Here is a 16,531-nt window from a genome sequence, read left to right on the forward strand (position 1 = left end):
CTTACGTTTAATCTGACAACTTTTGCCCATAAAAATATCAATATATACAAATCTCCATTTATCCTAATTTTTCTTCAGTGTATCTGCACTTATTAGGCTTTTTGCACACTAAGAATGACATTGCACCTCCAATGAGGTCCATTCTTCTGGTTCATATAATGTAAAAGGGCAGCTTTATTTGCATCAGTAAATGAGATTAACTACGTATGGAATGTTTAAGTTTTTTTCAACATGAAAAAACATGATTGCTCAACATGTCCAGAGCCTCAGTACAGACCTGCACGGTTAAAAAAAATAGCATTACAGAGCAACTTGTGACGCGCAGGGAGTTCAATACAAAAGGTTAAAGCGTGCAGTAAATCTAAAATAATGGGCAAATACTGAGGATAGAAGAACAAAGACTTTTAGTATGTTGCACACAACTTCCTCGATTAATCTGTCATTATCTATGTGTAGGATTTATTAATCTATGTAAAACTTTTATGGTGTATAAAGACCTTTGACCTGGCTCTGTGGTTAAATGTGAGTCAGATGTAGTGGGTTCTTGCTGCCCAGTTATTTGCAGACATTAAAGGCCTGTGTTTCGTCACCTTCTCAAGCCAGAGTTGGCACACTTTGTGTTGCCAGCCAAGTGTAACACTGAACTTCCAGTGTGATGAAATACAAGGGAAACACAAGGAGCGGTGCCAAATAACACATAGTATTTACCTACATTGCAAAACAAAAGCTTTACAATTGGTGGTATTTTCTTGTAGTAGTGTTGGTCTTTAAATAGGTCCTGATGGTGAAATCCCAAGAACTCTCAAGAAAGCTGATTAAACATGTAAATTCCTTACTATTTTAGTATTTTTCTTTAGTCTGGAAACGTTTCTTGGTTTAGAAAATCTTAATGAATAAACTACATGTGTAGTTGTGCTGGTACCTACATTTGTAGTTTCTAATTTAGTTTGATTTTCCTGTCATTATTTATTCACTATACAACAGCTGACTAATTACAAAAGACCATACAGTTACAGGATTGATTAAATAATCCTGAAAAATTCTATAAAAATTAAGCTGGAATCAAATTTAATATTCTGACGCGGAAAACGGTTTATACTGAGGCCTGAACATATTGTGTAATGACTGGAATAGAGTGGAGTATCAAAAGGTGAAAAAAACTTTTAAGGATATATATTTTCTATTATGATCAATGGTTTTTACCAGTAGGCCTAGTTCAGGCCTCACTAGCAGCATTATTTTCTTTTCTGCATTTGAATAAAGCATTTGTTGTTTCATTTGAATCAAAGTTTCTGCTTTCAGACTGCAGTGATATAAGTTGTTTTGAGATTTAAAAAAAAAAAAATTAAACGTTCCCCATATTCAAAAAATATGTCTGATTAGGAAAATGTTAAGTGAGCATCTGTTGAGTGCAAAAGCCCCAAGTCAGGAGCCACATGCTATGATATAGGGGCCACCTTGTGGTAAAACATAGTGCTGTCCACTTACAGATTAACAGTCACGGCAGGGCTCAAATGAACAAGCTACATTTGAGGGAAAGTAAAAAAAAAATCCAAACATCACAGTGGATTATGACCATTTCGGAAGTGTTTTTCTGTGATAATAAATAGGGACGTCTCTGCGCAGCCTATCGGATTCCGGGATGAAATACGCATCCAAATGAAAAGAACGCCAGTCCTTTCACTAATCCTTGTCTATCCTTTTTATCTCGGGACTCATAGCAGTCGGATCACTATGGGACAGCGAAGCGGTGGGACATAGCCATGCGGATGATATTCCTGTAAATGAGAGAAAAAGGCAAGTCTGTTTGACTTCAGTGGTTGCAAACTGGGCGCATGTAGGCAAGCTGCGTATGCGTAAAAGTGGGCCAAAATGTTCCTCGTCCTGCTCCTGGGGCTCTACGTGGCCACAGGTGAACTTCTCTCCCCAGTGAGCTCCTGCCCGACGCAGTGCAGCTGTTTTTACCACAACCTGAGTGATGGATCAAAGGCCAGGTAAGGAGGATGTCCAAATGAAAATGATTTTGTAACAAAAAAAAAACACACAATGAAGTGCTCTGGTTTGTGCGCACAGACGCATATTTTTAGACGGGTAGCCCTGGTCCTCATATGAGGACAGATGTCTGCATAGAGGTGAACACGTGTACAAAAGATAATTCAGGGAGTGCATGTCGGTCCAATTTTATTTAATGCAGGATTATCTCTCAAAGGCACTTTCAACCTCTCCATCTATGCGTTTTATGTGAATTTGGATGGATTGGAAAATCAGTATTTTTTAGAATTATTAACCACAACATTTCTGCTGCTTGTCATCTTATTTTGCATCCTCTAGACTTTAAAACAATATATAACAGTTGACTTTAATGCACATTTCAGATTTATTTAACTTTTTTTAATATTGTAAAAGCGCCCTTAAATGTCTGTGATGATAATGAAGAGGTGAGCACACATTCACGTCTGTTGTCTCCCTTTTAGGAGCGTGATTTGCAATGATCCCGAGATATCTCTTGTGCCTGTTGGGTTTCCCGTCGACACGTCCAAGCTGCGGATTGAGAAGACGACCATCCAGCGGATACCAAGCGAAGCCTTCAACTACCTCTCCAGTCTGGAATTCCTGTGGATGTCTTTCAACACGCTGTCCGCCTTGAGCCCGGACAGTTTCCGGGGACTGCTCAACCTGGAAGAGCTTCGTCTGGACGGGAATGCACTCACCGCCTTTCCCTGGGAATCTCTCATGGATATGCAAAGTCTCAGACTGCTCGATTTGCACAACAACCAGCTCACCTCGCTGCCAGCGGAGGCCACCACTTACATCAAGAACCTCACCTACCTGGATCTGTCAAGCAACAGCCTGCTGACCCTGCCGGCAGAGGTGCTGTCCAACTGGCTGGCTGCTAAACCTATGCAAGGACCAGAGAGCTCCAAGATGATACTTGGTAAGGACTTCACCCAAAAAGTTAATCAGGCGACATAACATACAAAGTTAATTGGCAAAAACAAAAATGAATGAACCTACACCATTTTAATTGGTTTTCTCGTGACTGCACAATAGAAATACATGATTTAGCTAAATTAAAAAGTTTGAGATGTCTTATCAAAACAATCAAACTAAATACACGACAATTAATGAAATCCCAAATATCTGCTTTTACAAATTAACTTAATTTAATCTATCTATCTATCTATCTATCTATCTATCTATCTATCTATCTATCTGTCTATCTATCTATCTATCACCCATATATAATATATAAATACCATGTTCATTTTAGTCTTGCTCATCCTGTGTTTAACTCATTCTCAGCTGTTCCAGGGTCAGCTGGTGCTTTGGTCAAGGACACGAGGGTGAAATGACAGCAAAACCTGACCTTCATCTCTTGACCACCACCATCACCACGAATATCACCATCATCTTCATCATCATCTTCATCACCATCATTGCCGTAGTCATGGTCATAATGTAGTTTATGAATTAAATGTTAATCCTCTTACAGGATTAACATCCTAACATCCACACCGGCCATCTGCAGGCTGGTCTATCACTTTGCACACAGCTGGACGTTGTCTTCTTCCTGTATCCTCACTTGTGCCCTCGCCCTCAGGTCTCCACGACAACCCCTGGGTGTGCGACTGTCGGCTCTACGACCTGGTCCAGTTCCAGAAGTCTCCGACTCTTTCAGTGGCATTCATTGACACAAGGCTGCGGTGTTCAGCTCCAGAGAGTGTGTCAGGGGTCTTGTTCAGTGATGCTGAGCTGCGGCGCTGTCAGCTCCCACGTATTCACACAGCTGTGGCACGGGTCCGGAGTGCTGTGGGGAACAATGTGCTGCTCCGTTGTGGGACCATTGGCGTCCCCATCCCAGATCTGACATGGCGCAAGGCGGATGGGCGGCTCCTTAATGGAACAGGTGAGTCAGCAGATTAGAGCCTATTGTCTGTGTTGTGTCTGAGATAAGATGCTTTTATCTGCACTGTTAATTAAACAGAAAGCCTCCAGTGGAGATAGTAAGGTTGTAAGTCTGACTGACAGCTGTGGCTACAACAGTTAGTTATGCAACGCTGCTGATGATCGTATAATCACCTGCTTGGTGTCTCTCCATCACAATGGCGTGTCCAGACGTTTTGACACTAATATCTACTTTAAATCACTAGCATTGCAGTATCTTACAATTTTGTACTTTCCTGTGTTCAAACTTTTAATTTCATTGATCAAATTTTTGGTTCCAACTAAGGTTCTGCCTCTGACCCTGTAGGCAGCCATAGTTTAGGATAATTGGTGGTGACTTGGGTGGCCAGTCAAATGTCAGTGGTGGCTACTGCCACTCTAAGCCTCTCTCTTGAAACGCCCCAGGTGCATCAGTGAACAGGGATATGTTTTAATGTTGAATTGTATTTCATTGTCCTTTTTTCACGTTTATGTAATGGCCATATTCTCCCCCCTCTCCCATCACAGTCCAGCAGGAAACCTCAAAGGAGGGAATCACCTGGTCCATCCTCAGTGTCCCAGCTGTCTCCTATCGGGATTCAGGGAAATACATCTGCAAGGCCAGCAACTACGCAGGGAACGCTGAAGCTGTCATTTCTCTTGTTGTTTCAAACTCACCAAAAGCAGAGAACCAAACCAGCAATGACAAGAAAACCAAAGTGAAGAAACCCAACCAGATGGGCAAAGCTGCCTATCAGGAGAAACTGGTAGCCAGGTATGTGGTTCCAACCTCCACCCCTTCCTCTCTGCCCATCCTGGATCCAGGCCTTCCACCTGGCCTTGGTCCTGATCCTGATCCAGCCAGTTACAGCCTGGCTGACAGAGCCACCCCGGGGCCTGCCACCTCGTCCAACCCAGATGCGCTGCTAGATCTGGAAAAGACTAATCTGAGCAACCTGGCAGCCAATACGTCATCTCTGCAGCAGGACCCGGACAGGGTGGTCCGCTCAGTAAAGGTGGTGGGGGACACAGACAATACAATTTCTTTGAATTGGAGAGCCCCTAAGGCCAAGAACACAACAGCTTTTAGCGTGCTGTATGCTGTGTTTGGAGAGAGGGACATGAGGAAGATCAACGTTGGGGCGGGGCAGAACCGTGTAACCATCGAAGGGCTGGTGCCCAGGACCAAGTACATTGCCTGTGTGTGTGTGAGGGGGCTGATCCCCAAGAAGGAGCAGTGCGTCATATTTTCCACTGATGAAGCAGCCAGTGCCACTGGGACCCAGAGGCTAATTAATGTGATTGTGATCACGGTGGCCTGTATCATCGCCGTCCCGCTCACCGTCATCGTGTGCTGCGGGGCTCTGAAGAGACGCATTCAGAAGTACTGGGGAAAGAAATCCAAGGACATCCAAGATTCATATGTGACCTTTGAAACACTGTCGCCTGGCACGAAGGCCAAAGGGCTCGAGGGCGAGTATTTGAACAGACTGAACCCAGAGGAGTCCAACAGGCTGCTGTCGGCCCGCTCCAGCCTGGACTCCGAGGCCACAGCTAAGATAGAGGGACAGCCTAATGAGTACTTCTGCTGACGTCATGCTCCAGCTCCGGCTCCCGCTCCACGCCATCTTCCACGTGCTCACCCACATCCACGTCCCAGTCCGACCCCTAATACCCACTCGCATCCTCATCACCACCCCCACCCTCATATCCATCCACATCCCTATCCCCATCACTACCCGTACTCGCACCCTCAGCTACATCCTGACGTCAGTCCCCCTCCCACGCGATCCCATACGCCCACGCCATGGGATTCCCCCCCACCCGTCCCTCCTCGCTGGATCACACCACCAACTCCACCGCCACAGAGAGCCAACTTCTATCAAAGGACTTTTGCACGCTGCACTATAATGGAAATATCAGTTTAGAGGGATAGTTAACATTTTCCAGATATTTGTATAAGATTTCATGTTTTTACAGAGAATGGAACTCACATCAATGTCATACATGTATCCAAGCATTAACAGTAAGATAACATACAAACACACTCATGCTTTTATGTCTAAAAGAATGTTTTTATCACAAAGCCTGTAAAAGTAAATTCTTAGTCAAAATCTGAAAGAGCACAGAATTTATTGTAAACTATATTTCATCTCACTTTCATGGCCCAGCGAAGAAACCTCTGCAACCTGATCTGACTTAAAGGGAACTGAACGGTACATACTCCATTGTTTATATCATATATGTATGTGTATGATTTGTATATACTTTACTGCATGATGTACACTTACATATACAGCTAAGTCTGTGCCTCTGTATATATCTGTCATATGTTCTCAGAGAAGATATGCACATAGGCATGGTTCAATACTCTGGTGTGTGGAGACAAGCTGGAGCTGGAGAGAAGTACAGAAAAGACTGAACTATGACACAGTGTAAATAGGAGGGAAATGATGCTGAATGAAATGTTAAATGATCTCTATTCCCAGCAATGAGACACATACTGAAATATCTTTATGTAACTGTTTTGTGCCACCTAGAGGCATCATGACCCCAATAAATGTAGATCTATTCATTCCAATGATATTATTTGAATATAGTTGAATAAACTTTTATATATACATATCCAGTTAGTGGCACAGTGTGTTCTTATACCTCTGCTTTCACCTCACCATGTTGATCCATTTTCTAAAGTGATTTGAAAAAGGTGATGTAGATCATGTTGCTTGTTCAATTGTAGTTGTTCAATCTGATTTCTAGGAATGAAAACAGGATTTGCCAACTCTAGTCTATCTAGTTTTTATACATCACTTATAAATCACCAATGAGAACAATTTTGGTTCATCCAGATTTTCGGACAGTTGTCGTTTTAGCTCTTTCATCCATTTGTGGCCAAAAACTCTATTGAGCATATAGTAAGGAAATAATTGGTCTAAAGTATTGGAATATGGTACAGACATACTTTGGCTAAGTATCTGACAGTACAACTTTTACATTTTTAGATAACATGGAAAATCACACTTTTATCAAAAGTCAAAATCAGGATTTTGAATGAAAAATTAGGAAAAAAAAAACCTCACAAACATTTTTTTAAATGTCCTGCACATTAATTTTTACTGCATTTGTTAACATATTTATCCTATTGAACTTGTTATGGGTCCATTGACACCAAATTCTTGATTGTGCTCATTGTAATGTCTGAGATACAGCCATTTTTTGTCATACAATATACATAAACAAATCCTGATATGTTGACATACACAGAAATAAAACAAAAGTCCCATGTGCCCATATTGTTACAGAAACACCTCAATAATTTCACATGTACAAAAACACACATGGAGACCATGTTGTGTTGGAACAAAAACATATGGCCATATGTGATATATATGCCCCCAGTAGCCCCTATAATGGACCACTTAAGCACACACCACAGCAACCCATAAACTTGTTGCTGTTAATGGCATTTAATTAGCTACACACTCTTCATAAAGGCTGACACCTTTCTTCAACAAATAGTGGGTCAGACCTGCTGACTGCGTGTTAATCATGCTGTCTCTCCTAAGAATTAGATGCCACTTGTTCAGTACGTCAGGGATTAGACTTAATAGGCTTCACTAGTCTGCCGCAATCGACATGTCTTGAGCACGAATGTAGCCCTCTACCTTTAGTGTTTTTCGCAGACTATGGACATAATTTGTTACCTGCTAGTTATTGCTGTGTTGAACATCCAGGCGCATGAAGCTTCTCTTCAATGTTTACGTGGGTGCAGCTGTGTAGAAGACCGTCATGGAAGGTAAGACCTGATTTCATGTAAGCTTCACTGAGGCAGAGGTATTTTTAACCTATAACTGTGTCCTAGGGTGGTGGTAGATACATGTTATATGTAAACCGGTTCACAGCTAATAAAAGTAAAAAAAAGCAGAAGGGATTGCTTTAGGGGATGGATTGAGATCTCTAGCTGTAATTTGCACTGGTGAAATGTAACTAACTCAGTTACACTTAGTTACTATATTTGATGTCCTGCTTGTACTCTACCCATGCATTTTCATTTAATGCTACCTTATACCTCTACTCCACTACATTTTGGTCACAAATGCTGTACTTTGTACTCACACATCTATTTGACAGCCTTTAGTTAAAAGGTACTTTGCAGATTTAGATTATTACAAATGTTAAAAAATATAAAAACAATATGATTTATTATCAAAGATAAGCAACACAGCAGTATATAAGGTATTTCAAACCACCCCACTCTTACCAGCTGCAACATTAAAGCAATGTAAACATGAATGCTTTGATATTATAGACCAGTAATATAATATATGACTCTAAAATGGCCCTTTGGTTTGATTTTGAGTATTTTTTGTTGTGCAAAATAAACAATGAACAGAAGGGGGAAAAATGAAGTAATGCAGGTGAGATTTAAAAGCATCAACAATCCCTGAGGCTTCTAAAAAGGAATCTCACCTCAATAAGAATTGAGCAAATTAAAGTCATTTTTTTAAAAAAGTAAACAAAAAAGCAAAAATAGAACACAGTAAGTATCAAACAAAAGCATACAATAATTCCTTAATAAGTAGACCCAAGCCTATATTTTCTTTGATGCTGCTTATGTATTGAATGAGAAATTGTACTTGTAGTATTTTTACACTGTGGTATTTATATATATTAGGAATTGAATAATGAAAAAGTATTTATACACCCAGTATATTGTGTTAAAAGCTGTGCAGTAACTAATATTTATTTAAACCCTTCCCTTTAGGTCTCTCATATGTATGGAGGAGAGCGCGTTTGGGGCCATACCAGAGAACCTTCCAGATGATATGACCAAAATACGCATAGAGAAATCTCACTTTACTGAGATACCCAGAGCAGCTTTCTCTACAACGCCCGCTTTGGAGAACTTGTGGCTGAACTTCAATGACATCACACTGATAAACTCAAAGGGTCTGGAGGGTTTGGGGAACTTAACCGAGCTCCGTCTTCAGGGAAACAAGCTCCGTTCAGTACCATGGACAGCGTTCGAGGACACGCCGGCCCTCAAGATCCTGGACCTGAAGCACAACCAGCTGGACGTCCTGCCGGAGCATGCGTTAAAATTTTTGCCAGGTCTGACTTACTTAGACTTATCCTTCAATCGGCTTACGGTCATATCGAAGGAGGTCTTCCAAAACTGGCCTCTTTACCAAAAACTCCAGAGCGCGGAGGAGAGAGAGTCGACGGCTTTCGGCTCGAACGTCGTGCTGGCGCTCCACGACAACGCGTGGCTCTGCGACTGCCGCCTCAAGGGCTTCGTGGAGTTCATCCGGTCCCTGACTCCCCCGATTATCCTGATGAACTCCTACTTGACCTGCTCAGGGCCGGACTCTAGGGCGGGAAAGTTCTTCCATGACGTCGGGCTGCAGGCGTGCGTGAAGCCCGTCGTCACCACGCCGTCCTCCAACATCAGCCTGCCGCAGGGCGCCAACCTCACCCTGCGCTGCCTCGCCAAGGCCAGGCCGGACCCCGCGGTGTGGTGGACATATGGTCTGAAGATAATCAGAGGATTTCATGGTAAGAGTGTGATATCCACGATATGTCACACCCAGAGTGATATCTTGTGCTAAATTAGATACTTAAACACATTTTAATCACAGACCTTATAACCCCTCCTTTAAGATGAAGGGAGCTAAATCTGCATATTGGCCGATATACTCACTGATTCTCTCAATCTGCACAACAGCATGAGTGTTGATTAAGAGTGTTGGAGATTAAAGTGCAATGTATCCTACCTTATGTCAGTAAATAAGTAAACATCTGCGTCATTAGACTTAACCTTCAGAGTGGAGTGCTTACTGCAGATCATGACTGCAAGTAACAGATTTATCATAAACAAATAGAAAAACAGGCTGCTGCCGCCAATAGTGTCTCTGTTACTATCACCATGACCACTTCTGTTGCCAAATCAACCTCACAAGTGAAAGTAGAGTAGCTGTAACTCAAGTAAAGTAATGAGTTTGATAACAAGCAACACTTTCTAATAAGACACCTTATATAAGGGGCTCATGTGTTGTAGCTACTGGTTTTATACTGGTTAAAATTATGAAATACTTAATTTATAATCTGTTAAAAAGAAAGTAGCTAGTAAGTCATTAAAGGGATAGTTGACCCCCAAATCAGGAATGCATATGTCTCTTTGCTAACCTGTAGATCCTTTTATCATCTAGATTGGTAAATGGACCTGCACTTATATAGCGATTTTTTAGTCGCTTTGCAACCACTCAAAGCGCACCGCGCTAATTCACCCATTCACACACACATTCATAGTGGTGGCAGAAGCTACCCTAAATGGTGCCACCTGCCACCATTGGGAATTCATTCTCACACCGATGAACCAGCATCGGGAGCAATTTGGGGTTCAGTATCTTGCTCAAGGATACTTCGGCATGTAGGCTGCCATGGTCAGGGATCGAACCACTAACCCTTCGATCAGTGGGCAACCTGCTCTACCAACTGGGCTACAGCTGCCCTGTCTGATTGTTTTGGTGTGAGTTGCCAAATGTTCTGTTCTGTTGGTTATCTGATATGATTTTTGCAGAAGGACACTTAGGAGTTTATCAAATTTATTTTCTTTGAGCACCTTCAAGTGAAGTGCCATTTTGTTTTATTATATTCAAGAAATCAACATATCTCCAACACTCTACAAATAACACCAAACAATCTAGATTAATAAATAGAACTACAGGTAACAATAAAAAAAATATTTTTGTAATTTTGGGATGAACTGTCCCTTTAATTGTTATTGAAAAAAAGGTCAGAGGTTAAATCGTCCATTTAAGCAGTCTTTTGGATGAAGGTCAAACAAAGCAAGACTTTGACCCAGAAGGCAGGGATTGTGTCCTATGTCAAAACAAAAGTTGATGATGTGATTTGAAATAACATCATGATAACATCATGAACTTTTGTTTCCTACATTATGTTTTTACCTAACTTCCACTGCTCATGTCATTATCATGCACTTATTTTACTTTAAAAAAATATATTTTATAGCGGCTAACCAGGAAGTTTTTTGCCCTAGCCTTTGAGAGGTGGTTTCGTAGCATAAAAGTAAGGAAACTGGAGCTTTTTAAGTAAAGGTAACAACTTTATTTTTAGGGGAGCTGCCTTTAAATGGGCTGATAACAGCCTTCTCAACCTGTCAGCAGGCAGAGAATATAGTCCATAGTTATAGGGTAATAACCCCTGATAACGCCCTATTTAATCATGTGATAACGTTTGAAACTGGTGTTGGGGTCATATTATTCTTTACACTTGTCATTTAATGGGCAAAATTGCTTAATCAGATGACATTCTGAAGAAGAAGTCACTTGAATTTGGTGATATAATTTGTGTTCAACTTGATGTGTTAAAAATGTCTTAAGATAATAAATTGGAAATAATTGGATATCCCTGTTTTCCCCCCAGAGTCTCAGGAGAGAGTGGATGAGAACACCATCAGATCTCTCCTGGTGATCCCGTCCGTCCACGCAGCTGACCGTGGTCTCTACACCTGTACTGCTGTCAACTTTATTGGAAACTCCTCTGCCAGCATCCTCCTGGACATCCACTCTCCTGACGGCTCCCCGGCATCTCCCCACCCCGGCATCGCTGCGTCACCTGCTGTCGCTGATGAAAACATCTACATTGACATCCGCATTGCTAAACAGACAGTCCGCGGTATCACCATTGAGTGGCACGCTGCCTTGGACCGCCCAGCTGAAACCTGGTTCACCATCCACTTCGGCCTCGCAGGCGACAATAGGAAAGAAACGATCTACATCGGCCCTGGGATTAGCTCTTACTCTGTCTCTGACCTGATGCCTGCCACCAAATATGAAATCTGCGTAACCCTTAAGAACCAGACACCACGTCTCGGCCAGTGCATTGTGTTTGTAACAGGAAGTGACATCACTGAGATGGAACAGAGGGAGAAGCTGATTCATATCGTGGTGATAGTTTTAGCCATGGTGCTAGCTGTGCCTATAGGTATGTATGCCTGCACCACTGACACTAAGTTTGACTGCCTGGAGGGTCTCATGGTGTCCTGGAAGAACTGGCGGCAGGAAAGCAGCTCGTCAGAGGTGGTGCGAGAGAGGCAGGGCACCTTCGACAGCCTGCAGGCCGCTAGCGACGAGGGCCTGGTTAATAAAGATTCCAGGGAAGACAGGAAGGTGAGGAGGAGGTCTGATGACAGACAGCATAAAAGCAAAGGCGACCACAGCAGAATCACAGCTGAACTTTATTAAAGTACTAATTGTTAAAATAACAAGGGGGAACTGACAAGGGGGATAACAAGGGGGAACTGACTTGTAATAGGACCAATGTTCTGTTGCATGATACTGATTTTAATACTCTGAAAATATGATATTAACTGAAAACTGATATTAATACAATATTCAGAAGAATGACCCTGTTGTCTGCCTTGGTTTTAATCTAATCTCTTCCTCTGTTCTAGGACTCGGAGTTTGTTGCAAAGATGTGAATGATGACCGTTTTATCAAGAGTTTAATTCAAGGATTTTCACCACAATGCATTCCTGTCTGAAATATGACAAACTGGTTTTATGATATATTCAATTGTCAATTATCACACACTTAAACTTGCTGCTTCATACCGAGCCTTTCTGACTCACGGCTGCTTCTGATGAGTACACTTCACACAAAAAAACTCTTTCAGTAGTGGGTGCATACTTTATCTTTATTATGGAATTCTGTGTTAGCACTTTAATATTGCTCTATGTATTTATATATGTATTTACCTATTTATCAGACCTGTCAATTACGTTGACATATTTTTACCATTACATAATGCTATTAAACCTCTTAAACAAGATGATGTAAAATAATGAAAGTGATTGTGACTCTAGAATGCAGTATGTTACAAATACATGTTGAGCTATTTTATTGTTCTTTGAAAGAGCAAGAATACACATCATGTATCAGTGGATTTGTGCAAATACACTATATGAAATCTTTAATTTCGCTTTTCATTTTCAATGAAATTGTGCATTTGTGTGTGTGTGTGTGTGTGTACACAGTATGTCAGTGTTTAAAGCATCCTACCTTGTGATTTTCCCTAAGCAGAGTTACATTTCACACATCAAACAAAGTGACAAAAATTTTTGTCTCTTTTATGTAGTTCATGCTGGATGAACCAGGTAACACAGACTAAAATGGGATTTGAATTAAACCGTTTTCTTAATTAAACTGTGTGTTTTATGAAAATATTTTTCTTATTAAAGAGATGGGGGCTAAATTTTACAGTCCCTTTTCCATGCAAAAATGTATTCCAAACTTCATCTTAACTCTGTATGAGGCTTCAGCAGTTCAAGTTAGTGAAATTGCATCCTTCACAATGTTTTTAGTGCAAAATCCCCTCTTTTTCTTACTATCCCTCCACTACAGCTCTACAAGGAAAAGCTGTCAGTTGAAACACAAAGAACACATTTCATTGTATTAACTATAACTTTGGAAGATAACCACTGGATTGAATGATGCAATTTACAGAAATTTGAGGAAAAAAGGATGCTTGGATGTTTGGAATTTGGATTTTTTTGAAGTGAGGTACCTATCCATAATGGGTGTATTTACTTATTACTATTATTATTTACTTATTTAACTCTTACACTGAAAATGCATTAGAGAGAGGTCTTCTCGTGGCCAATATAAACAGGGATGAGAACAGTCAGCAAAAAACTTGTTTTATATGGGAAATCAGGCAGACATGAATTGTGAATCTGTCCTTTAAAGGCTTAAAAAAATCTTACATCTCTGAACTACACAGTGATCAGTGAAAGGTCACTTAGCAGAGCTTTTTCATCTTGTATCTGAATTAAATTAATCCAAGTTTACGAAGAGAAGATGGCAATTGTCAACACAATGGGAACTTTCCCTTTCACAAAAGACTAAATCTGATCCTTACAGTTAAAGAGATTGAAGTCATGTTTCTATACCAACTGTAACTGTAAAGTTTCATTAACATATGTTTAATCCTCTCACTGCGTCACTGTACACAAACGTCACAGTTCCTCGTCTCCCACTTCTGCAAACACAACACACAGCCATGTGTCACACATGATCTGTACCGACCAACCCAGACAGATGGCATGTCGGATATGCCTTGGCCAATGGCATTGTTCATTTGACATAATACCCAAACACTGGCATCCTCTCCAATATCCCCATCCTGCCGTCACTTTATGACAGATCACACAAGCCTCTTCCTCCATCTCCATGTGCTGTCTCCTGTGATGCAAGCGCTTCATCTCTGCTGGGGCCCGCTTCTGTTGACTTAAGATCAGGGTTTTAAACGACTGTCAGCTCTCATTTTCTGTGGCACAAACACATCTGCTTTCTTGCTTGTCAGGCGTGTCCATATGATTTGCGGGTGGGGATTTGATGCTGTATTCACACATGAATTACATCTTTTTTGGAGCATATCCTATTTTTCTCTTTAAATCTTCTAATGTTGCATAAAACAGCACATTATCAAAACATAGGCTACATAAACGCTACTGATCTCATCCTCAGTAGTGTTAAAAGATATGGAATTAATGCTGCATGTTAGTTTTCTTATCCATAAAAACAAATGTTTCATTTACCTTTTATAAATATCCATTGCTTCAAACACACACCAGTGTTTTAGAACACTGCATAGCTTTCTTTCATACTAAAGCATCAATGCTCGTTGCAACTTTTAACTCTGTAATCCTCTATCAAATAGCCCAGTAATCCTGGCTCCCTCTTACATGGCATAATGCATGATCATTTGGGCTGCTCCTCATATTCCCTCATTTCATTTCAGAGCATTAACAGCTTGAAACACTGAAAAGTTTTTATGTGTGTGACAATTTTGACCCAAAATTTGCGTTTCGTTCCTCAAGAATATGTGAGACTGCACTGACATAAAAATCACTCATCTGTATGTATAATCTGGCTGAATTTAAGAGGCTGTTTTTACTTTGTCAAATCAAAAAAAGGTATAATCCCCAGAGTCCGCTCTGCATCATCATAACCATGTAAAATGTGCTAGCAGAGGCTGCAGAAAGTTCAGAGCCAGACACTGACTGACACATCTTATCAGTCCAAACTGATTCAGGCCAGATGGACTTTTGGTTTTTCGCCAACGATGCAATATTGTACAAAGATGAACAAGTTGGTTCTTGGATTAGAGAGGGTAATCTGCAAATTTCATGTTTTATGTAACTTTGAAATAGTGTGCATGTTTGGTGGTGATGTCTACACAAATACCCAGTGAGTGGTTCAGTGTAACTTCATAATTGGTAGTGCTCACATTGATATTGGAGCTAAGGGGAGCAAAAGGGCTTGTATCAGGATAATATATTACATATTTTCAGAACATCTGGTGAGGTTTTACTAAATATGACTCCAAATGTAATATTGTTGTGTAAGGCCTTCTTTATACATCCTGACGTGTGTATTCTCGTTGTTCTATGTCTGTATGAGGCAGTGTGGGCAGGTGTGGAGGCTAATTGTCTGTGATTGGGATCAGGTGTGTGGAGCCTATATCTAGGTCTGTTTCCTGTGGGCAGTGCTGACTCATTATCTCTGTGTCAGAGGTGGTGATGACATGCTTTTTGTGCTTTAGTGCTTTTGTGCTATGTGCTCTGTGTTTCCTTTTACTCCTCTATGCCCTTTGAGGTCATTTTCTCATGGCTCTGTGCAGGTCATATGTGCCTGAGTTTTATTTAGCTTTCTCTCCTCGGCTAGTTGCAAGTATTTGTTTAGTTATTTTTCTCTGGTCATTGGGACCTGCCTTGTTTTCTTCTTCTGTCCTCGCTGGGTGAAAGTGTTATTTTCACGATAGTCTGTTTCTTGCTAATATTTGCTTGAAAAATGGTCGGAGGTGGTCCAAAATTATGACCAAAAACCCAAATTCCCCTTACAACATCAGTGATTTCCAACTCATAAACACTAATGAAAGTGTATATTTGCATTCAAACGACTACCTTGGAATGGCAAAAGCTGATCGATAATTCATAACTTTTAACTGTGTGTGTGTTTCAATTTTATGTTACTTTTAGCTGATTAAACTGTTAAACTTTTAGCTGTCTATTTCAAACTTCCATCTTTATTTAATTGATTACTTTCTATTTCAACCATTTCTCTAGTACTTTTAGCTAACTGTGCTTGCTTGCAAACTATTTTTCACATACTGTTCAGGTGTGTGAGTCAGGTGAATAGATATGCTCTAATGTATTTCAATGACTTAATGACACAAGCTGCACCAATAAGTATGACGCAACAATATGCTTTAGCAAAACCTCCCTTAAGGCCATAAAAGCTTCAGTTTTAGTCATACATGAGGGCTGTGTTAAACAGCTTCTACTCTGTCTCCAGAAGGGGGCAGTAGAGTATATTTGCAGGCTCATTAAGGAGGTGTTGGTCTTAAGCCAATGGCAACAAAGCCTACAGTCTAATTATCTAAACATCCTGGACTCTGTGTGGTGTAAACCTGGAACCTTGTAGTTGGTTGTGGGCGGATAGGCCACATGATCCCACTGGCAGCACGAATATCTGTGGAGTCAAACCCTTAAATAGGTTTCAAAGTCATAATGTATCTTCTG

The 16,531-nt window shown here is 40.9% G+C and overlaps 2 protein-coding genes across 2 annotated transcripts; both read left to right on the plus strand.

Moving 5' to 3' along the window:
• Positions 1–867: 867 nt before the first annotated feature.
• Positions 868–6,531, plus strand: lrit1a (leucine-rich repeat, immunoglobulin-like and transmembrane domains 1a). Its single transcript, XM_059359235.1, has 4 exons — positions 868–1,994; positions 2,475–2,935; positions 3,602–3,907; positions 4,453–6,531. Exons 1-4 carry the CDS (start codon positions 1,873–1,875, stop codon positions 5,514–5,516), a joined length of 1,953 nt encoding a protein of 650 aa, XP_059215218.1. The 5' UTR covers positions 868–1,872; the 3' UTR covers positions 5,517–6,531.
• Positions 6,532–7,642: 1,111 nt separating this feature from the next.
• lrit2 (leucine-rich repeat, immunoglobulin-like and transmembrane domains 2) lies at positions 7,643–12,940 on the plus strand. Its single transcript, XM_059359237.1, has 4 exons — positions 7,643–7,720; positions 8,690–9,480; positions 11,371–12,116; positions 12,401–12,940. The coding sequence occupies exons 2-4, from the start codon at positions 8,703–8,705 to the stop codon at positions 12,425–12,427; spliced, it is 1,551 nt and encodes a 516-aa protein (XP_059215220.1). The 5' UTR covers positions 7,643–7,720; positions 8,690–8,702; the 3' UTR covers positions 12,428–12,940.
• The last annotated feature ends 3,591 nt before the right edge of the window (positions 12,941–16,531 follow it).

Source organism: Centropristis striata, chromosome 20, assembly GCF_030273125.1.
Source record: "Centropristis striata isolate RG_2023a ecotype Rhode Island chromosome 20, C.striata_1.0, whole genome shotgun sequence".
Classification (NCBI taxonomy): domain Eukaryota; kingdom Metazoa; phylum Chordata; class Actinopteri; order Perciformes; family Serranidae; genus Centropristis; species Centropristis striata.